Source organism: Strix aluco, chromosome 2 (genome assembly GCF_031877795.1).
Source record: "Strix aluco isolate bStrAlu1 chromosome 2, bStrAlu1.hap1, whole genome shotgun sequence".
Classification (NCBI taxonomy): Eukaryota; Metazoa; Chordata; class Aves; order Strigiformes; family Strigidae; genus Strix; species Strix aluco.
In genome coordinates, this window is record NC_133932.1 from 104085377 (window position 1) to 104109328 (window position 23952).

The following is a 23952-nucleotide window of genomic DNA, read 5'->3' on the forward strand; positions in this document are numbered from 1 at the left end:
TACAACTAACAACTTTAGGCACCTCATTATCCACCCCCTTTTACAGATCACTTACGAATATGCAGAAAAACATAACAACATGGGCTCTGGCACAAATCCCGACACAGTTCCACCAGTGACCTTTCTTCACTTCTTCACTCTAAAAAATGACTTAGTCTGTTTTCTATAATTTTAGCAGTAGTTCATTTATCTGAAGACTTTCCCTTTTATCCCCAAATAGTATAATTTCTCCATGAGCCTCTGGCGAGGGACTTTGTCAAATGCTTTTGGCTAAGGATACTATCAACCAACCTTGCTTGTCACATACACAGAGATTCTTCAGAATGCATTACTTCTCTTTACAAAAGTCATGTTGACTATACCCCAATATATCATATTTATCCTTGTGTCCACTACTTCTATGTCACCTTCCTTTGTGGAAGATCCTGCATTTGGCCATACTAATATGCGTGTTGCTCAGCTATGCCTGATTTACCAAGCTACACAAATTGTGTTGTATAATTACACTGCCCCTTTTAATACTTGTCCTTAACTTTTCTATTATCAGTAAGCAGGAGATACATGAGTAGCTGAACCAATAAACTCCTTGTTTCCCATGATCTTCTTAATTATAGTTGAGTTCCCACATGGCTTCTCTGGGCTAAGGTCTAAGGTCAGAGTTACCGCAGTTTTCTCCAACAGGAATACAGAGCATTACTCTACCTGGCCTATTATCATGACATTTGAAGGAATTTAGTGTCTTTGGGAACAAAACCATGATTTCAAGTTTGTTTGAAACTGTGCAACATGCTCTGTTTAAGCATGTTTAAGGGGGAGAAAGCATTACTGTCAGAGAGTATGGTAGTGGACGCCTCATTTCCTTAGGAAAGTAGGCTAAAAACATAATGCCTGTCTCCCTTTTACAGCCTTTTCCCTGACAAATGGAAGTTTGCATGATTGCACTTTAGAAGACATTCTAGAAGTGCGTGCCTCTGTATGGCCTGTTTTTGTACAGGAGATTCTACAGAACAGAAACCTGTAGGATTATGCTGTCAGAGGAACAACGTGAAGTAGACCTGGCTGAATTGATCTGGACTAACTTTTCTACTAATTTTGTTTAGGAGATTTTACAATTTGTTCAGATGTATTTTAAGTCTTATGTTTGAGATGCTCTTCAGCAAAAGCATCAGACCTCTTTATTCTTCCATTAAACACTGAGTCTGTCAAGAATTAACTTGATACTGGCCATTCCTGTCTTTTTTAAGGTCTTGTTTAGGCTTACTGAGACAAAAAAGGGTATAAAATTTATTTACATTTCTTTTGCGGGCTACCATGAAATAACATTTGGAACCTAATACCTTTCAGTACAGGAAACTATTTTCTTGCTTTCAGGTAACTGGAAGAGAACACAAGTAAGGGACAGAGAAGTTTGGTCTTTTCCCATGACAAAGTACTACTGTCTGTACTCTGGGCAGATGGAAAGGCAGGGCATCTTTGCATGTCCTGAAGCTCATATTTACTTGTGTTCTGTAGGCTTAACCGTTTCTGCTCAAAGAAAGAAACAAACAGATAAATACAGAAAAAGGCAGCAAATTTCACTAAATCAAAGTCTTAAAAGTCTTAGATTGAATTCTCCCCTGCTGAAGCATGTAATGTTTCTTATCTATTCACTAGCATTATTTTTCAGGTTGCTAGAAATAGATTAACGTCTTTATTTCCTTGTGGGAATGAATAATGTTCTTTGGCTAGACTGACTGCTGAACCACTTTTTCCACTGCTCCACACAGCCTGTACAATAACCACAGAGCTCCCAGCCCAGCTGTAATTACCTTGAATTTGTGCTCATAATTCTCGAAAGCTTCCATGACCATGCAGACAGCCTCCATGGAGCGTTCCAGTCGTCCATCCACCCCATTAAAGCGGTACATGCTACCGGAAACATCCACCACCAGGCGCAAGCGTTTAGGTTTCTGCTGGGGGCTCCCAGGCTGACAGGGAAACATAGCAGAAAAAATCCAATGTAACTGGGAAAGCTAAACATCAGTAATGATAAAACATTTCAGAAAGAGAACCCAACGCACTTTGCGAAGCAAGAAACTTTTATGCAGCAAACACTGATTATGTTTTAGAAAAAGAACAAAAACATTTTAACCTTTTTTCTAACTGTTTCAAACCAGTTACTTGGCAGATACCTCAGTTCATTCTCTCCCCTCACCTTCAATGACTGGAAACAAAATACCTCAAAAAATTCCACACATGCTTGTCAGGAAAATGCTTTTTCTGTCTCAGTTTTGATTCTTAACATTTTATTTCACTAAAAAGACTCTCAAATTTGATCTTTCTGCCAAGGCTCATAATGGATATGCTTTTCCTTGGCTTACAGTACTAACAGAGACCCATATAAGACTGTAAAAACTTGTCTGCTGGGGTTAATAACATTCCAAAAATGTTTGAAGTCTTGTTCTGATTAACTACTAGTTTCTTCTTCATTCTGATGCTGAAACGATTATTTTTTCCTGAAAACAATCTCCATCTGTTTTAACAATTTTTGGCACAGTACATTCAGTGGAGGTGTTTTATTTACTGTGCAATGAGATGAGTCTGGACTCAGGTATATGGCTACTAAAGATCATCTGCCAAAAAAACAGTCACATTAAAGACAAAAAACTAAAATGTTTCTTTTACCTGTAAAGGGTTGCAAGCATTTGTGTGCTTTATTCTTTTAATTATTTCTTAATAGACTGTGGCATCCCTGTTCTCTCCAAAACAAAGGGAGAGAGAGTGCCCATTAAATCCTACATTTACTTTTTTATTCAAATCTTAAAGGTGTCCTTTTTTTTTTCCTAACAGAGCTATTTTTACAAAGCCTTAAAACTGATACATTGAGTAAACACATTTTGAAAAAAATGAGAAATGAAGATCTAATCACTTTTCCCTTATTGATCTTTCACACAAACAGTACCAGGTTCCAGAAACTGTTCAAAGCAACAGACATCAGGACCAAGTAGCATAAAAAATAATATCAGGGATTCATCAGATGTGGGTAGCTGACATGCAAAAAGATGTTGTATTCAGCTATTTAAAAAAAGTTCTTAGTGTAGTCAAAAATTGCAATCTGTCATTAAGTAATACTGTTAATATTATGGACCAGCCCCACCAGTTTTGGCCAGGTTTTGTTGGTCTGATTCAAGTGGTTTCTCTGTTGCTGACTCACATAAGCCTAACCATAATGTCTTCTAAGAAATGGCTGAACTGAGTCATAGGGCAGACAATTTTATTGTATGTCAATAGCTTTTCCTCACACTTTTTTCCCATTATCATTTTTCTTCTTGTAAATCCAAATATTTGTGAAAGCTGAAATTCTTTGCATATCACAGAAGGAGAGGACATTTGTAAAACACTTGGTTTTTTAAACTTCCTAGGACATCAAGGTATTTATTAACAAAAATTAAATTAGTGAGAAAATATTTTCCTTTTTCTTAGACAAACAAACTTTTCTGCTAATTGCATTCATCTCATTAAAATATAAAATATGAACTTAAAAACATAGCACTGCCTGGATCAGCATCCTCCCTCTGAGGGTGGCCAACAGCAAATACATGTGGAAGACTATAAGAACAGGTGAAGCAAATTTTCCACCTTGTGGTTTCCTCTGTCTCAGGGACTTCAAGAGCCAGAGAAGATTCTTAAGAGTTTCTCATCTCTGTAACTTACTCAAACTCCAAACACACATATAGTGCAGCCAGCATGAAATCAGCTGACTGGATAAGCTCTTCCCTACTTTTCCCTGCTAATTCTTGGATACTTACTTGTGGCTCAAGTTCTCCCCGTCGTTTATATATGGCTTTTTCTCCTGTCAGCCCATCAATGATTTTGGCATCATCTAGCTCTCCAACAGCTTGGTGTCTCAGCCATTGTCTTTCCTTACCCTTGGCCTACAACAGAAAAGATGCCTTAATTCCCTCAGTAATGCAAGTGTATGCTAGACAATTTAAGACCTACTGAAATGACATATGCATGAATTTTCTTTGCAATGATGTGATAGTTTTGACATAAGTCAAAGAAATCCAAATACATTTTCATAGCTATCCTGCTCTTTTTCTCTGAAGGAAAAATTAACACTGACAAAGAATATGTTCCCTCTGTAATTCTGTCTTTTTTAAGTTGTTTCATATATGGCAGTTTAACTGTGGACTGCAGAAACGTTAACCTTTTTTCTTGCAAATATGCTGGAAATCTGTGTAACAAGCCTCTGCAGAAATACATACAACCAGAAGGACATGCATAACTGAACATTTGTTACGTGTTATCCATTCAAGCAGTGCAAGAAAAAAACATCGTGTGACTTAAAGGTAAAACCAAGCAGTATTCACCTTAGGTAATGGTAAATGGTATCTTTTAAAGTAATATTCATAACAGACTATATTTATGTTTTAAAATAAAAACCTTGAAAATTGTGATACTCATGAGACAGTCCACTGAACGTTTCTTTTATTTCCTTTAAAAGAACATTGGTTGTCTACAGTCTGGCTTGATGAACATGCAATACAATCCAGGAACTCAAATATGGAACTCCTGTACACAGAAGAAAGCACTTAAGAATGAAGACTCAAGTGTTTTAATATTATAAACAATATATTTAAGAATGTTTTCAATGGATAGCTTCATCATGGTTCATAATATGTAAGATTCATCTAAAGACAGCAAAGTCTGCACATATGGGTTTCATAGTTTATTTCATTTCTGCTTAAATCTTCAGGCTGAGGTGGCTCATCCCAGTAATAAGTCCAGCAAGGAAAGAAGATTTTAAATTTGTATATGTATAATGCATTTGTACTCTCAGCAAACTGCTGGTCAGCAGCTGAAGGCAAATCAAATACCCATCAGGACATAAACTGCCTTCAACATTGGTTCTCAGGAATAAAAATCAGTTGCTCTCTGATGAGCAGGAAGTGTTACATTACAAAACCCCAGTAAACTGCAGGCCTGGGATCTGAGAGAACAAATCGTTATAATTTTGTACACTCCGAGACGTCAGATGATGGCTTCTTAAGCCTCAGAGAATCTTTGATTTTGTTTTGGTCAAAATTTATGAGTTTTTCTTTTTGCTGTGTATAGAAGAAGGAGTTTTGCACTACTGTCTATTGCCTATAGTTACTCAAGACTAATGGACTACTTACCTATGAAAATAAGTGGGCACAAAGAATACAAAGCCACAGTACAGAATTTACAAAGCTGTGGCAAACACAGTGTCAAAAACTTTACAGATGCTTCCTGATGGGAGGCAAAACAATGCCAATACAAGGAAACCTCAGCCTTTTAGTAAACCACAGAAGGGGAAAGGGGAAAAGATTTCTTAGGTTGTGAATTCCGTCAGTTGTGCCCTCTGATACATATTCATGGTGCTACAGTCAATCTAGCTTTAACCCACTTTGGCAGTGGGGCATCCATGAGTTTGTCTGTACCACCAACTAGGAGTTTCTACTACCATTAAATATTCTTGGGATGAAATTAAGTCCCTTCTTCCATAGGATCATCGATTCCTTTGTTGTCCGAAGAGTTGTGTAACATCACAAAAAGGTACCTGCAAATTCCAGGTGACCTCTACATGATCCACCAAAATATCACACTGTAGGAGTTTTCCTGCTGTGAAAAACACAGTAGGATACCCACGGCAAATTTCAACAACACTCCAACTAACCATTAAAAAAATACTCCTGAAGACAGTGTGCTGCTGAGTGAGCAGAACCTGTCTAAAATGGATCATGCACCTTCCAGGATGATGCAGATGAGATGACTTTGTGCCTAGTCATGTTAGCCACTATAAGTACTGGAACAGAGGTAGATCCTTACTGCTTCCTTACGGCTGTTGTTTTGTCAAATTTTTGTCACTTGCTTCCTTTCAGTAGGCAGGAGGCACAAACAACAGAAGATTATAAAGTTTCAGCTTCATTGAGCAAATTCTCAATTAGTTTCACCACTGTTTTCATAGACAATGCTTTATCTTTGTGGCTATTTGCTGTTCAAGGAACAGCAGTGGGAGGAGAAAATTGCTTTTAACTATGGGCATAGCTAAAAAACGTTTAATACCTTTTGAAGCTTATGCAACAAAAGATAGTATTTGAGCTGAAATTTTATTGGAGGAACACAGAGTTGACATTCTCTCCTAAAATAGGAAAGAATGCTGACAAAATCTGACCTAACCTCTTTCCAAAATAATGCTAAAATTATTTACACTACTTAGCATCTGCCTCTCCCATGCAAAATTCCTAAGAATTTACTTCCTTTTATAAAAGCTGAAAAAAAATCCCCTTAAATGTGTTATACAATGCATGTATATATTACAGAAAAGCTTCAAAGCATTTTCAGTATTTAATTTTCATAAGCTTGAAAGCAACATAAGTTTAAAAGCATGTATAATTTTAAGGGAAAACCAGAACTATTACATATATACGTTGCTTTGATATTTTACTGGAAAGGGCATACAACTCATTACTACTGCAATATACTGCAACCATATTGATGAAAACATATTGTATATATATTAATTGTGCCGCTTTTGAAATTAGAAAAATGTGCTAGACACCATATGTTATCAGTGTGGCAATGGCTGACCACAATACACCACTGCAGGAATTCTTTTCACTGAAAGATATCGAACACATATTTACAAAAAAACCTGCAAAATATAACTGTGATGTCTGTAAATATCACAGAAAAAGTTGTGTATGTGAAGTAATCACATATAAATATGTAACTCGTAATGGTATAGGATGGTATGAAATACTCCCATTTGTTTCTGAGAAAACATTATGCATATGTTCCCTTAGCTGCTGAAATCAGAAAACTACAACTGACAGGGCACAGGGTTTTCACATTGTCAGCTCTCTGAGCCATGTTTATTATAATAGGACTGCCACTGTTTTATTCTTGCTGCTATGACCAGACAGTTCCCACACCGTCTAAATCAGACAGAGCTCTAGTAGGGTCAGTGACTCAGGCTCAGGGTTGCCCAGTTTAAATGTAGGTGCCTAAATGATGCTCAGAAGCTACAGAGACAGTTGCCTCAGATTCCCTGAGAAGTGCCTTCTGGAAGGTAAGTCATCTAAAATCTAAGGCCTTTCTGAGTGACTGACTGTAAGCTTTTGAGTCTGGAGTTCAGACAGACAAGAGTTACTCAGGGTTTGGCCAGCAAAAGGGGAGAAAAGAAAGATCATAATTGACTGTATTTCCTGGACTTCTGGCTTTGCTACTTTTACAGAAGATAAACGACAACTCGTAATGTTTTGTTAATGTTGTTCAAAGACCTGACAGAAATCAGAGAGTTATGCAAAGTAAATCAAACAATGAAATTACATTCTCAGACTGTATTTATGTATCACTTTCAAGGATCAGCCTATTCCAAACATCTCTTTCTGCTGCTACTAATTTTTGTGAGCCATCAACAACTGGACGTGAATCCCAGCCTTCTGATTCTTGGGATGTAAAATTTAATCAAAGGAACATATTTTTAAAAAACCCACAAAGCTAACAAAAAAAGGACACATGTTGAAAAGAAAATCCAGGTTAAATAAACATGGACTATATATTTCCATTATGTGAACACATTAAGTTTCAAATGAAGCAAACTCAAACGTTTCTAAAAAGCCAAAAGTGTTCTCTACTGGGAAGGTAATTTGGGATTTTCAAAGTTAAAAACACACAGCTGCAAAGTTTACTGCAACCGACTGTGCCATTGACTTCTTATTTGAGAAATGAGGAATGTCTGACTGATAACAGAAAGAAGCAGTTTTAGCTAAGAACCACTGGTGTACATAGCACTATCCAGGAAAAAGGGGAGACAGAGGCATAGTCCTTCATCAGGGTTGAAAGACTTAACATGCTGAAGAATTCAAGGTTTTGTTTTTTTTTTTTTTTTTTTTCTTAAAAAAAATAACATGAAATGTGCTTGGACTCAGCTTCCCAACTAATGGGAAGCATTTTGCAACTAAGTAACTCCTGTTATCATTTATCTTCATTTTTCTACTGCATCTTCCAATTAAAAAACCTACCAAAATCTGTATAAAGATTTATAGTTAAAAACTTGCTTTCAATATTGCTTTTATTCTATGAGCTACCTTTTCTAAATTCAGTGAATTTGCTTTTTCATCATAAAGTACATTTACTATCTCCATGGTTAGCTGTTATAGATTTTGCCAGGAAGTTAGCAAAGTCTCATAAAATAAGATAAGGCTTATAAGATCTTGCCTTGATATTAAAATGACCTTTTTAACAAAGCAACAGGATATGTCTCCTTATATTAAAACATGTTGTATTTTGATTATGATTAACGTGATCCCTTGGCTCTAAGAAACAGACAAGGCAGACTAAAAAAAGACTTTAAACTGAAGATTCACTTATTCACTTCACACCTAGAATGTGCTTCCAATGGCATGTCTACTAGAAACACGGTAAAGAAAGCACCTAGATATAAATGATGTAAGAAGAACTGAGATTTATATCTAAAATTTTTCAATTGAAACCTCTCTTTACAAGCAGAAGCCTATATCCTGAACTGAAACATATATTAGGTGCATGAATCACCTAATCATGACCATCTTAAATGTTCATTATATGAGGATCTCTCTGATTTGATACATTCATAATAAAACTGGCTAATGGTTCTCTGTGTATATATGTGATTACAGTAGCATTGTTGTAGTCACAATGGCTTAAAAATGCAAGTAAGACATAGAAAAGTGTTACCTTTCTTACTTGCAATACCAGGGGATTGGATTTTTTGACCCAGGAGGAGTCTGTCGATGTACAAACTAATTTTTCTATCTTTCTGTTTTATTGCTGAAGTAAGGAGACAGATTAGACACTGCACAGTGACTACCTAATAGACTAAGATATATGTATACCAGTGGTTGGTAGCCTTCACCAGAAATATTTTTAATCAGAGATGTCTTATAAGGAGTAAAATTAATTTTCCTTTCACTGAAGATCAGCAGATTCGTCCTACAAACAATTAACTTTTTTTTTAATTTACCCCATATATGAACACTAGTATTAATAAAACCTGGAACAATCACAGGACCAATTACTAGAAGAAAGGCAAACTGGTGGTTTTGGTCAGCTTCCACTTAGATTTGGGCTACACCTATTTTTATTAGCAAGAGTTAAAAACAAACCTGCGAAAAATTCATGTTTTCAGCTGTATATGCAGTAAAGCTCTGACCTGGAGTGTTTCTTTTAAGGTCTATAGCATTTGCACTTCTAAGCTAAAAAGTCTTTTGGACAGGAGGTAAAGACAAAGGCTGTGATCTACACACCATCACATATTCTTTTAATAATGTATAGCATTTTCTGTCACAAAATTGTGCTCCTGAATAACTAATCTCTGTAAGCTGTGGTATGGAAATGCTGTAACTTGTAGAAATGAGCACTGGGACCCACTTAAAAGCTGCCTTTGAAATAGTAATATGAGACTGTTTTTCCTAACGATGATTATAACCTGAATCTGCTTTTAGCCCTCAAAGGTATGATCGTCAGATGGTAACAGGATATTAGCCCGATAGTATTTGAGGCCTAATGTAATGAGCTCACCATGTTCCTTATCAGTGAACCTAAGATTACCTGCAGATTGTCTAAAATGATGCGGAGTGACTGAACTTGGCGTCGGACTGCTCCAGAGAACCTTTCGTAAGTTGATGCATCATATTCACTCATCTGAATCTCTTTCAATCTAAAACAAAGAACAGGGAGCTAAGCACAGTTTAAGAAACAAGCATATCATCCATTTTTGTATGTAAATTACAAGTTTATTTACTTGATAACAGGGAAATTCAGACTGTAATAACCACACACAAGAGACAATTCAAAGAAGTGGCAGCTGCTTTTTTGAATTTTTGACAAGGCAGGTGATGACCAATGTCTACAGGGATTGCATCACATTAAAACCTTAGTTACTAATCCTTTGTCTCTCTCCTAATCTGCTTTAATGTTTGGGAAGTAAATCAGATATTTTAAAAACTGTGATCAAATTCTAAAGGTTTTATTGATTCAGGTGTTGCCATCTGTACATAAAAGGATCATGAGTGCCTATTCATTACTTCACCGTCTGAGTATTTTAAACATATCACGATCCATGCTTTAACACAAAGGTTAAGTAAAGACACACTATAAAATCTGTCCTTGAAGACCTACAACTAGTAACTCTGTCTCAAATACCTATCTTTGTGCTTCATAAAATGATGAAACCTTGAAACAAAGAAGTTTTAAATGAACATTAACAAAAATGTACTCCCCCACAACAAAATGAGTCATGTCACCAAACACTATCCTGTCCAGAAGCCTAACAGAGAGTACAACATCTGCACCATATGCTTTTTCTATAAGTTAAGATGTGCTCACTTACAGTTCTGTATCATTATTCTCAACATCGTAACTAAGCAGATACTCTCAAACTGGTGAAACTCACAACTGGAATGTGATTGCAGAGTGAATGTGAAGAACAGTGAAGAACAAGCTAGAGGACAGGTGGATATGCTGGGAGTGTGCACCGTTGGACATTTTCCATGACCCAGCATCATGTAGCAAGGCAGCAACGGTGTATCTGGCCACCCCACCATCCAGCATGCGGCTGAGTTGAGTCCTGAGTTAAAACTTATTGGCCTATCTGTACACAGCTCATTTCAAACAAGCACTTCCTAACAGCATAACCTCGCTCACACTGTTTTGAAAATACTGATTTTTAAATGAACTATGAATGTAAAGTATATATAGACTAGTCATATTTCTAATGACAAGTTTTTTAATACCATCACAAGTTACTTGCCTGGAACATACAGTATACATGAGAACTTGCTGTTTAGACTAGCCCTTTAATGACAACATTAAAATCAAACATCAAATCTTTGTTGTCTTTAATATGACTATGTCTTTTTCTATTTTGAATTTTGCATAGACAAAATTCATTATAGCCAACTATTATTCATTAGATACAGGACAAAGTAACTTTCAGTGCTGTGCACTTTATTTCATGGATCCTGCAATGGAGTTCAGTATCTTCACATCAATGAAGAAAACATTTTGCTTCAAACAGAAAAAACCTCACATGTAGTTCTCCTTTGTTAGACTCTACATCAATCCACAGTGAAAGCTAGTTCAGAAAAATACCAAGAAAAATACTGCATCTATTCAAGAGCAGTTTCTAACTTCATTCTAGTGAAACAGGGCAATTTATAATGTTTTCCACTAGAAGTACTTTTTAGCCAGGAAAGCAATTAATAGCTCTCATATTAAAATTCTCCCTTCCAGATAATCATGTATAAACAAAGCAGTGAAATCTGCAGTACCCTTTGCTTTTTTAGTTCAGCCTGACGACTCCAACCTCACTATTCTTAATTTTATCTGTTACCACAACTATCCAAGAGGTAAAGAATAAAAACCCAAGTCAAGTGTGGCTTCAGAATAGGCTACATTTATAGCTGGTAGATGCCAGGTCACTGGTTTTAGCAGGACATGAATTGTTAACTCATGTACAGATACTCAGATTTTACAGGACACAGCTTCACTGTTTCAACAACATGTAGCAGTATCCAGGAATCTCCCCTAGCAAGAATTTTGTAAATCACCATACAGGCAGGTGGAAACTCATCAAAGCATGCCATGTGTGTATATGTGCATATGCACAGAGGTGTACAGTAGCCAAAACCATACATATTGATTGTTTCTGTTATGAAGCAACTGATAAGCAATTCTGAAGAATGGGGATACAGAAAGGGTTAAAAGTAGTCCTCCCCACCTGCCCCCCATAAAGCACTAGGAAAAAAGACAAAACAAGCTCCGCCTTCCCCCTGAAAAGAAAACCTTAAGTGACTATTTTTAATTTAAATTTCTGTACGTTGCTTGTGTAAATTAGATCACTATTAAAAGGTTTTTTCTTTTCAGGATCTTTTCCTGTGAAGCACTGACATAATCTATACATTTTCCTTGTCTTTATTAATCACTAATGCTCTAATGGCAATGTTAAATGCTCCAGGTAATTCAGTAATAAACCGATGATTAATAAAGAAACTTGACCTGAATGCAATAGGTAAATTGCTGCTTTAATACAGTGGTTCATGTACAGTGTATGCTCTATGCTTAACAGCCTAATTATACATCAGTTGAAGCAAATGGCAATCTCACCTGCTCCTCACAGCATCCAGATTTGCCCCCCATTAGGAATTACTCTGTTAACAGCAACAAAATGTGAGCTGATTAAGCTGCTTCTAGATTTATTTGGTCCAATGTTTTAATCTGTGTCTAGTATGCTCTGCTTTCAGCCAGATACTCACACTGCGATATGTCCTGAGCTAAAATGCAAAACTCATTTGGAATGATTTTGCTTGCTTTAATGCAAAGTACCAGAGGTTGACCTGAGAGTTCAGCTGGTGGAAGAAATCTGAACCTCTGTGCACAGTCTGGGAAACAGTTGATTAGTAACCATGCATTACACTAATGCTGGGAAGATCTGTGGTTCAGGTAAAAGTGTCTGCTGAGGTTTAATAGTTCAAATCATCTCATCATTTGGCTACTGATCTTTCAAACAGAAGCAATTTGCTCGTAATGGTTCATTCTGAAAGACATTTGTTAGGTGATGAATTCCTAACAACACACAATCTTGATTCAGCATAATTCAAAGAAATTTTCATACAGTAGATCTCTTTTTTAAAAAGATAAATATTCACATCAGTCTCCTTATCCACCTAGCTATGTTTTAGTCTACCAAATCACACAGTCATTTTAATAGTGTGGCTTAAGTCAATAAAACATTCTATACATCTTGTCCAGAATAGTTAAACATGTGCTGGTAAACTTTGTTAAATGATAATGAACACTGTTGATAAATGTAGCTGAGAAAGAAAATTCTTTTCAGGCATCTTTTTCAAATTCTTCTGGGAAAAGGAAGCGAAAATAAGGACTTTCACATTACCTCTGTTTAAAGGCCTTTTCACCCATCTCTCGAGCAGCTCTCTTAACCTCCTCAGGAACAGCATCCTTTTCAGCTTGAGATATTTGGTAAACCCTGTGGCCAGCATCCAGTCGATACGGTCCACCTTTGCCACCTAACCCAGCAGTGTCTCTCCCACCTAACATGATTGAGATAAAAAATTAAGAATATGCATTTGATAACACATAAGAACACATTTTCTTTAAAGCTTCCACTGTCATATCTACAGATGTTCCAAAAATGTTGCCAACAATTCCCAGTAGAAATTTTTATTGCCAAAGATTTTCAAAAACAAGCAGCTATCATGGTAAAGAAGAACTCCAATGGAATACTTGTGCTTCTGGTTCCTGGAGACCAGATTCATAATGGTTTCCATCTTGTACAAAGGGGACTATAGACCACGTAAGTCTTGTACATCTCCTTGAAGCTCCTAGTCCTTAAAGTCATTAATTCAGACTCTGTCTTCTCCCTAGAACTTGCTGATTTACACTGTTCCCAAAGCACTTTATCTAGTGATCACTGTCATGCCCTTTTAGAATTAGAAGGCACTTTGCCTATTCTGTGTGCCTCTTGCCTACACGATCTAAATTGCTGCAGCTACAGAGACATCTAAGAGAATGGCAAATGACTCAGCCCAGTTTCTGTGGCTGCAAGCTTCTGGTCCTCTATATGGCCAATGAAAAGATACAACAAAATGTAATTGAAGTAGAGATCCGCTATACACAGTTTAAGGTAGACAATTCAAATACTTTTCACTGGCAATAAAGCAACCTTGTATTGGCTAAAATAGCTCTAAGCAGAAGGTGGCTGTGGCAGGTGCACCCACCCAATGAAAACAGAGCTTCTTGGCTGCTGAAGTGTAGCAGCTCCTGGCTGCCTTTGTTCTCAGGGCTTCGTGGTAATTGGGGCCTTTGGCCAATGGGAGCTGCTGTTGACTACAGGTCAGATTGGGCCTGGGCATAAATGGAGTCCCCTGGGGAGCCATTTTGAGCTCATCCCCTGGAGCAGCACGCTGTGGTTGAGAACTCTCCCCTTGGGTTGGGGTGATGCCCAAGGAAACTCCTTGAGGTGGCTTGGGTCGGGATGCTGCCCTGAGCAGTTCCTTGAGGTTGAGAGCCCTCACTTGTCAGGTGAGTGATAAAGCGTTTTGGGTTGCCATTAAACCCTAGGGAGTGGGGCTTTGTTCTGTGTTTTGGGTTGCCTAAACCCTAAGGAGTTGTGCTTTGTTATGTGTTTTGGGTTGCCGTTAAACCCTAGGAAGTTGTTCTGTTCTCCTCTCACAGACATTCGAACCTTTAATTTACGGAGAGCTAGTTAATTCTGTTAATAATAAATTTTTAATTTTTGGTGGTTGGTTGTTTATTTGAGAGCCTCTGTAACAGTGGCCTTGTATAAATCCATTTTTGACTAGCACAGCATCTCCCTTAGACATCTGTCAATGATGCATTAAAAAAACAGAATGAAAAACCTGTTCCACCAGCCCAAGTATTTCCACCGACATGTGGCATGTTGTCTGGATCCACTTTTCCATGTTTGGGGGAACTGACATCCAAACCACTGTCCCTCTGAATGGTTATCTGTAAAATAAAAAATAGAGCTGTACACCTCTCATAGCAAGGAAAGCTGCTCTAACAACCTATTAATAGCATATTAGGTCTGCTGAAGAGCTGTAGGACCATTCAAGAAATGCAACATCCCACCTGATGAGGAAAACAGGATAAAGCAGAGTAAAACAGGGCTCCTGAGTGGCATGTTAGACCCACACCAGATCTAAGATTACTGCCACATCCGAACTGCTCAGTGCATTCAGACCTTATACACACTAGAAAAGTGCTTACAGATAATGGCTAACATAATTCTAAATCCCCCTGCAGACAGGATCATCTGCAGTTTGAATGCTTCTCATAGTACTGTATAACCATAGTACTGTACATCCATTTACAAATTTCATGAACACAAAACTAAAGCTCTGCATTCTTTATTGATGGGAAGATTGATCTTCCTTTCATGAACAGGGACTAAAGAAACGACACGCTCCTCTCTGAGATTCATCAGTAAATGGCTAGTTCAAATGACATGCTCACGCAATCCTTAACTTCCCTATCATGACCACAAAAGTCTACAGCAGTGGGTTTTCTACACCTGTCTGCTGACTGCACCTTCCCCATCTACTCACTGCACAGCTGAACAGCTGTCAGATGGTCAGGCCTGAGTCACCTCAGGCTGGGGCTCAATTTAAGTGGGTGACTGGAGGTAAAAATACTCCTTCCCATTACCAACTCTGAGTCATGTAGTGAATCAATGATTCATGTGTAAACTGCCCTTCAGTTTCTAATTTTCTATAATTTAATGCCACTTTATTTTTTTAATGAAACTTAGTGACAGATATGTAAAGTTGATGTCTTTAACCTCTACAAATTAACTTTCTTCTCATCTACCATAATACATTTAATTCTCTGATGAACTTATGTGCCCCAATAACTACAATTTATTGCCTTCTTAGAAGTTCCCTGGCACTATCAGGGTTTTCACTGGGACTAGAGAGCAGTTTAATCCTTGAATTCACTGTCTTGCAGACTCAACTTCATGCTGACATGAATTCCATACACGTTTTTGAACTGAAAACATGTGCTCTAACAACAGTGTCTTGGCAGCTGTTCAAAATATCATTTTCTTTCTCTTTATAGAATTTATATTAGTTCAAAGAGGTACAACACATCTTCTGTGAACCATGTCATTAGTGTAAAATCAAGATCTAATCTGATAAATTACATTAATTTAACATTTGTATAGGAAGAAAGACACTTAACCACAACAGCATGTTACCCTTGGGGTTATATACCTTTTTGGTTTAAGAGATTTCCTCCAAAATAAACAGGGTTTTTCTTCATAACTGGTAGATTTCAAAACTATCAGAAACACAGGGCAACAAAAATTGCTGAACTTAGTTTAAAATAAAATCATAAAACCAAAATGGTAGTGTCAGCCTCATGAATCAAAACAAAATATTCTGTAAAGAGAAACAATAAAATGATGGAAGATTTTTTTATATGTTCAGCCTTCTGGGTTCTTCACAGACAATTACTCAGAATTCTGCAAAAGGAAGCTCTGTGGGGCAAACATAACCATAATCGGTGACGCAAATGCCATATTCTATTTTTGTCAAGTTTTTCCATTGAAAAATTTCACTAAATATTTTGAAATTACAAGCATTGTTTAAATTTTAAGTGAAAAGTTCTGTAGACAAAAGAGCTTTGTTATATATATTTATCACATGTAAGTTGTTCAAAAATAATACTTCTAGTACATATGCACTAGACAAGGTTTTCATATAAACCTATTTTACAATAGTGTTGATCTGATTAAAGGAGGTATTTGTAACTTTGAAACAGCATGTGGTAAATAGAAATCTTTTATTTTATATCAATTTGTGACTTTTTGTTCTTAAAAGGACAGGAAAACATCCAACATTTGATTTCTATTAAAATCAAATCTGAAAAAGATTGCTTGAGAGAGAGGAAAAAGAGACAAGTGGCATAATCCTATCATAGCTTAAGAATCAGTCTAGTAGCCTTGAGTTTCAGCTATGAGGTATGGTTCAGAGGAGGATAGCTGGAAAATCTGTGAAATTTTCCTTCTGAGATTTCCATTTGATTTTCAAAATAACCACCATTTCCAAAACACTCACAGCACACATATTTCAATTGTGCATTATCTAAACTTGTTTATATATATATTGGTGATTCATCATCAGAGCATGAATGCACTTTTCCACTGCCTGTTTGGGCAGGTTCTTCTTCAAAGTGTTCACTACACAAGAAGTACAACTGCCATCCTCTCCTGGGGTACATGCGATTCTTATTTTGTTCTCTATAAAGTCCAAATTCTCAGTAATCATCAATGATCTTAGTCCCTGGTTCAAAATCTTTTTGTTCTCTTCTTTTCTTTGACTATATTATATTCTCAGGCACCAATGGGTAACATGTGCATTTGAAAGGACTGTGGATGGAGGCTCTGTAGGTCTTCCAAAGTCAACGAAGGAAACAAACAAAAATTTTATGTGAGAATATGAAGACTGCAGGTCAGAAAGCTGCTAAAGGAATGTGCTTTTCTGAAGGGTCAATGGAATGAAAGATGTGCTTGAGAAAAAAGGAAATGAAGAAACAACAGCAAATACCAAAACTTGTTAAAGCTTTGACTTAATTTTCTGGTCCTGCCTCTTACACATCCATTCACTCCTGACAGCAAGGGCAGTCAGGCAGGAATAGAACTAAACACTCATTTGACATTCAATGAGATACACAGTATCTGAACAACTTGCTCTGTATCAGTTCCTTCCGACATATATGAATAGATGCCAAAACAGTTTTACATGGCTATACTTCATTTCTTTCTTCCTGACAACACTGGGATTCTATGAGTGAACTGAATAAGGGAAACTGACACAAACACATTCAGTTTGGAAACTAAGTGATCTTATCATCCTTCATATAGTCATGTGAAGAAGATAAAGAGGCTCAGAGAAGACAGTTACATGATTTAATGCACTCAACAGCACAATGAAACCAGCTGTTTCACATCTGTGTCATATTTATGCCAAACAGCTATTAAATGCATACCAACCTGCACTAGGGGCTGGTCTGAAGATGAGTCAAAGGCTGGTAGTTTTGTCTAGACTTCAGCTGGTCAGGCAAACTATGGTAAGGGAAGTTTATATTGTGTACTAACCAAATCTCAACTATGGAAGTGGGTCTAGAACCATAGTCATGCCACTTAAGTGACCATGGAATGGAATTCTATTGAATTCTGATGCGAAATCATCTAATTTTGTAAAACTAACCCCTGGAGAGTAAGAAAGGACTGGCGTACAACACATTTTAATACTTTTATCATCCCTCAGTAAAAGACAGCAGCTGAATTTGTTGAGGATCACACAGCTGACCCAGATACACCGTGCATTGTCTTTACAAGACACTGTCACAACTATGGGAAGAAATGAGCTTGAAATAACCATTAACAAAAGTGTGTGAACTATGGAGAGGGCTGCTGTACACTATCATTAATATGATTTATGTCCCACACTTATATCAGTATTTCATTCTAATATATGAGCTGTTTTCACAATTACGGTACTTCCCTTTTGAGCTCAGAATTCATTTTCTTCTAATATATTTCAAACAAATCTCTCTGACTCTATGAGTAAAACTGACCAAAAGCATTATCAAATTTAGCTTCAGCTGATTTCGTACAAGTGAGCTTAACAATATTTTAGCACCCAGTAATCTTAATTATACATTGCAAATACAACTGAGAAGAAAAAAATGTCTTTAAAAAGAAGCTTCACCACCTCAAAGGAGTCCCAAGTAGCACAACTGTGTATTTCTGTATCTTAACAAGTGCTGGTTGCACCCAATTTACTTGTGCCAAGCAAATAAATAAAATAAAAGAAACAACAGACAGTCTTCAGTATGTCACATTTATATGTCTGATGGCAATAAAATCATTAAGTTAGGTGACTTTTTATGAGAAGCTTTTAAAGAACTATTCAAGGTACATCTAGACTGAATAGATATTAATCTCTCTATTATTAACATGTTTATAATAGTATTCAATTTAATGAGTAAAAGACACTTAGCAAAGTCAACTGAAATGAACATTTCAGTATATCTATTACTCAATCATACATGTGTCAGAGTATTCATGACCTTCAACACTGCCACCTCTTCACCAAAGCTTTTTAAGCCCATACATACATCAGCTCCTCATTGTTCAAGTCTGTTACAATAAAGTAAAGACTAAAATCCCAGGATTTATCTTTATTGTGGAGACAGGGAAAGAGGGAGGGAATCTCATCTCCACCTGTATTTTCCTACTTGAAATTCTCTTTACTCTTAGGAGTTTCAGCAGGAGATCTAACCAACAGCTCTTACTGTCTTAGATGCCCATACCTCCATTAGAGTCTTGTAAAAAGCTGAATCTCTAAAACAAGGGACGGAACATGTACTTAGACTTAACCACTAGCAGAAAAAGAACATGCGGTTACAGGTTAGGAAATATCTTTTAAACTTTGTAAGAAGAAGTCGGATAAGGTTGAAAATATTTCTAGCTTTGAACAGAAAAGTAATAAATGAGTGATGACTTCCAGTAAAATGAGAGAGTTTTTTCCTTGAAACAGCCGGGGATGTGTCTCTGTTGTAGGTTGTTTTTTCAGTTTTAGATATTGTTGTCATCCTAGCCTGTACAGGACAGGCTTCTGTTCAACACAGCAAGCTGGCTAGAGCGTAGATGGTCTTTTAATACAGCAGCTTACTTTTGTATTCCGATGTGGTTAACTTCATTAGAATTCCTGAAGGGCACAGGATGTGTCAGAGCCTCCCATTCAGGAGTGCTTGCCAGAAAAGCTCCTTTCCTGTGCTCACAGCAACAAAAGCAAGTTTCTGCCTGAGGACTAGCGAAGAAACTTGTTTCCAATGGGGGAGAGCTTCCTCATGTACAGGGGAACAGACTTTTCACCTCTTAGTTTTAATATGTCTGGCTGTGCCAGGACTAACTCATATCTAGTCCTCTTATACAAAACACAATGTTTATTTTAATAATCCAGATACAACTTAAAAAGGGGGGAAAACCCAGAAAAAATACTCTAATTCCAGGCTAACAGCCTGCAGGTGTAAAGGGATGCAATTTGTACTTTAAGAAATGGACTACATTTCCATTCCCCAAACCTCCCCAAATAAAATTTTTCTTATCCTATCAGGTATGTTTAAAGAGAGCTGGACATTCCTTATATGATTTTACATCTCCGTAACAGAAATAAATGGAATTCCTTCATGTTGTATGCAGTGACAAACATGTACCAGCCTTTCTACTAAGCCCTTTTAAGCATTCAGTGGATCATTGCACATACAACACATTTACTAAAACTGAAACCAACATGATTTCATTTGTCTCAACTTAATAAACACATACAATTGGGCAAAACATCATTTTACAAAATACAAGCAAAGAGGGTCACAGCTGCAATATTTACAGCTGTGGAGAATATTTATGTAAGAAGATTTTTGAAAAGAAAAACACTAAGGTGCCCAAACAATAATTATTTTCACAACTATTTTCACTTATTCTAGTATTAGTAATAATACTGCATTGTTCGGTGTTTCTTACTGTTGATTAGACAAAAACAGGAAAAAGAATGTGTACACTAAGATTTGAGGTAGTATACAATTTGCATGATTTAGGTGCTTAGTTTAATGTAAAGTAAGGAGTTGTGCAATAGATAATTATTTGCATGATTAGACAGTCCTAGAAAGTAGGCAGATGTAGCCAGGATCTAGGCTGGCAAGATCCCATTCTTTATTTACTCTTTTTATCATAAAGCAAAGAACCCTGCTAAAAGGCAAATTAGAAAATATGCGCTCTTATCCTAACACACCTGGGGCATGGAGGGAAAGAATTAATCTGCTATTCTGCCTTTTCATTAATAAACAATATATTAAACAGGGCAGTTTATAGTCAGTGAAGAATATGGGTTACTTTCCATACAATGCATTAAATTATTGTTGAAAAAGATGAATTACATTAATATAAAACCACTACAAATACTATGAAGTTTAAATATCGATGTTTTCTTAAATAGCTTGCTTGCTTCATTAGCAATGTGGACAAAGATTGGGCATGTATTAGAAGAACATTGCAGGAAAAGAAATTAAAACACCTTAGACTTTTCTCCTGCAAGTGATTTGAGAGATGTTAATTTCTTCATCAAAATCAGTGAAAAATATTTTATGATAACCATACATTATTATGAAAGAAGATTGACTTTGGCTGTAACAAAACATGACTATTCTCAACGTGAAAAAGGCATTAAGTAATCCATTCCACAGTGGCACAAAGGATTAGGAAACATGTTCCATGGAATGCAGAATGTATTTCAGCGGATGTATAAAAACCTGATTTTTTCCTGAAACAAAATCTTTGTTTTCTTTTACTCCCCCTCCCCTCCTGCCAACAACCTTAAAACCTCAGTATTACCCTAGGCTGCATTTAACAGGTCACAAGAACATCCTTTCCTCCAACACATTCTTTATCAGCAGCATGAATATACACATTATTTTCTCAAAGAGTTTATAAAAGTTCCACATCAGGCAAATCAAAGGCTAATCTGCCTGTTCCATGGTGGCTTTACATTCTATTGTAAAACTGATTCTACCAAAGACAGAAATAAAACATTTTATAATCTACTTACACCAACTAGTGAAAGGCAAAAATAGGCAAAAAAATCTAATAGCTTCTATAACTTTTACTTGAACCGTATCATGTACAGCTTTTTGCTATGTGTTAAAAAGTAATAGCACAATTTCTATTCACAACAGCACAAAACTGACCACACAAGTAATTTTTCCACAGAAAGGAATATTCGGTATTAGATAAGACAATAATAATGTATGAAATACATTGTTTCCTCAATTGTAACCTGAAATGAAAAAAAACATTAGTCGCACTGCAGTATAAAACGTTTAATAGGTTTTCTTCATTCATTTGGCCTCACTTTGATTTTCTATCTTGTCTGTAAAACTGCAAGAATTGAAAACGAACTAATGAAGCTTCATGCATTATCGGACTCCTGTGAACATTTCTCTCTAAAAGCAGCTTTTGAAATTCACACAGGCATTAAACTCCTGCCTCAAATAGCAAAACTGTTCAAAGCATCATAGCTTTAATGGAATTTTAGAGAAGTGAATCTGGGTGGGGAAAGAGGTGGAGATTTGGAGTGAAACACATAAAAACAGGTATCTGCTTTGCAAATGAAGTTTTTATACACCAGCTAAAATAACCGAAACTACTATACAAAATGCAGTCATCACTGCTGTGGGTCTTCTTTTGAAATGCTGTTTTTTAAATGCTGTCACTATATGAACCAACTCAGAAACTCTGCTGCAGCAGTAGATGCATCAGAGTCTTTTGTCCATGAGCATGCACTCTGTGGCTTAAAAGCTGGACAAACTAAGTGAAGTAATGAGAGAATATCACACAGTTGCTTCTGTCTAACAGACCCTCTGCTATGTTAACACCTGTGTAAAGTCCAATTTCCTCTGTCGTTATTAAAAATTGCCTAATTAATTCTTTTCAACTAAAAAAGGTGAGGTCATCACCTTTTTAGTATGTTAATCCACCTCAAAATATTATCAGAGCAGACAGACAATGTCTAGCTTGGTTATTTATCATGACTACTACACACCTTCTAACAGCAATGAACTCAGAAAACACTGAATTTGGTTTCTTCTGGAGTTCCCTGAATAATCAACAGATAGGAAGATGGGATAAGTGAACAAATCATGACAATTTAGAATAGTCTCAATAGAAAACCACAGGGACATTGCACAGTCAAAAGAAAGTTGAAAAAAAATCACATGTGGAAGCAGAAAAACCTTATTTTCTGTAGACCGAGGACCTTGTCAAATCTGTCCTTAAGCATAAGTTATTAAAGATCAACTACGCTGTTTTGTTTTCTAAAGGAAAGCCTCCTATATTTAGCACTACTGTAACAGATCAGATGATTTAAATTTTCATTACATTTGTCCTTTCGCTAATCAGGGAACAACTTCCATAAGGGCAGAATTATTAGTATGCATTTGTCTCACTGGGACAGCAAGATTTCACCCCTGTTAGGAGCTCCAGCCTTTAAGTCAGCAATGTGCACTGCTGCAGAGTTTTTGAGATCTGAAAGACGGCATCTTGAGGTTATTATATTTTCTCCCATGAGAACTGTGGGCTTTCACAGGAAGGTCAAAGGAAGAAAGAGGAACTTTGTGCTGGATCACCGTGCTCTAACAGAAAGTTAAGGTTATTTCCACTCCTGCTCTTTGTCTGCTCTAATTAGACTGGAATATCTTTAGGAATGTATTTCAGACATGTTTGCATAGTGCTTCCAACAAGGGTCTCATTTCAGCTGAGGACATTTATATGAGGAAAAAATATCTGATAGAGAACCAAGGATCTTTATCTGAGTTGCTTTATCCAGTGGAGACTTTTAGAGATATGAATTTCTTGAGCTCTATGGGTTTGTGGCTTTCTAGTCTTACGCATCCCCATACTCAGGTGCTTTGATTCAAGAGGGGGTATACGCCTGCTATTCCTCACTTTGCTAAAATGAATCATGAAGTCCAGGAAAAGGTCACAGACCTAAACTGTATTCAGGGCTCATGGATCTCAGAACTGCAAACATTACCAGACTATACCTTGTAATCCACTTATTGACTAGATAACTGTAATCTGCAGTATTTCAGGTTTTTCAGGATTCCATGCAGGACTGCAGAATGCCATCAGATAGTTATTCCAAACTTACAAAAACTCTCCACTGCATATATTTTTCATAATTTATGGGGTTTCCACCACCAGTATTTAAAAGACAAGAAAAATCACTGTTATTAGCTCACCGATGCCCTCACGTGGTCAGAAAAAACTACTTGGTCTAAAGTCGAAAATACAGAACTGGGAGTGGTGGTGGGGAGCACTAGACACTCTTGCTATAGGTCATGCTTTTATCTCGAATCAAGAACTGCAGCTTTGCCCAGTTCAGTCTTAACATCAGGAAAAGGCTGGAGTTTTGTGAAAGTGTTATAAAGTAAAATGTCACTTTTAAAAAAGGAAAAAAAAATTTAAAAATCATCAGTGTAAAGTAGATCCTGAGCAGTAAATATAAACAAGTTGGGATCACTGAAACTCCTGAATCAGTTATTCTTCAGATAAATATCCAACCTAAAAAATGAATTTCATCAGATGAACTTGTATTAACCTAAACTTTCAAGTACAAACTGCAGCTTCAGAAAATCAAAAGGAAAAAAGAATGCATTCAATAAAAACAAAGTATTAATTCACTAAAAGGTTGAATAATTCATGTAGAGTTCTGTGTGATTAGTTGAGTGGAATACAAATAGAATAAACAAGACTATTTAAGGAAGGGAGTAAGATGATCGTCACCCAAAGATGGCGGAGAA

General features: G+C 36.7%; 1 protein-coding gene across 1 annotated transcript in view; it reads right to left on the reverse strand.

The window, feature by feature from the left end:
* The window catches only part of VWA8 (von Willebrand factor A domain containing 8), a 196396-nt gene that overhangs the window by 12693 nt on the left and 159751 nt on the right, over positions 1-23952 (reverse strand). Inside the window, exons 38-42 of the mRNA XM_074815604.1 lie at positions 14427-14535; positions 12941-13097; positions 9598-9706; positions 3789-3914; positions 1809-1967 (exon numbers count right to left, since the gene is read on the reverse strand). Of these exons, the coding sequence (XP_074671705.1) occupies positions 1809-1967; positions 3789-3914; positions 9598-9706; positions 12941-13097; positions 14427-14535 (660 nt within the window). The remainder of the gene's footprint in view (positions 1-1808; positions 1968-3788; positions 3915-9597; positions 9707-12940; positions 13098-14426; positions 14536-23952) is intronic.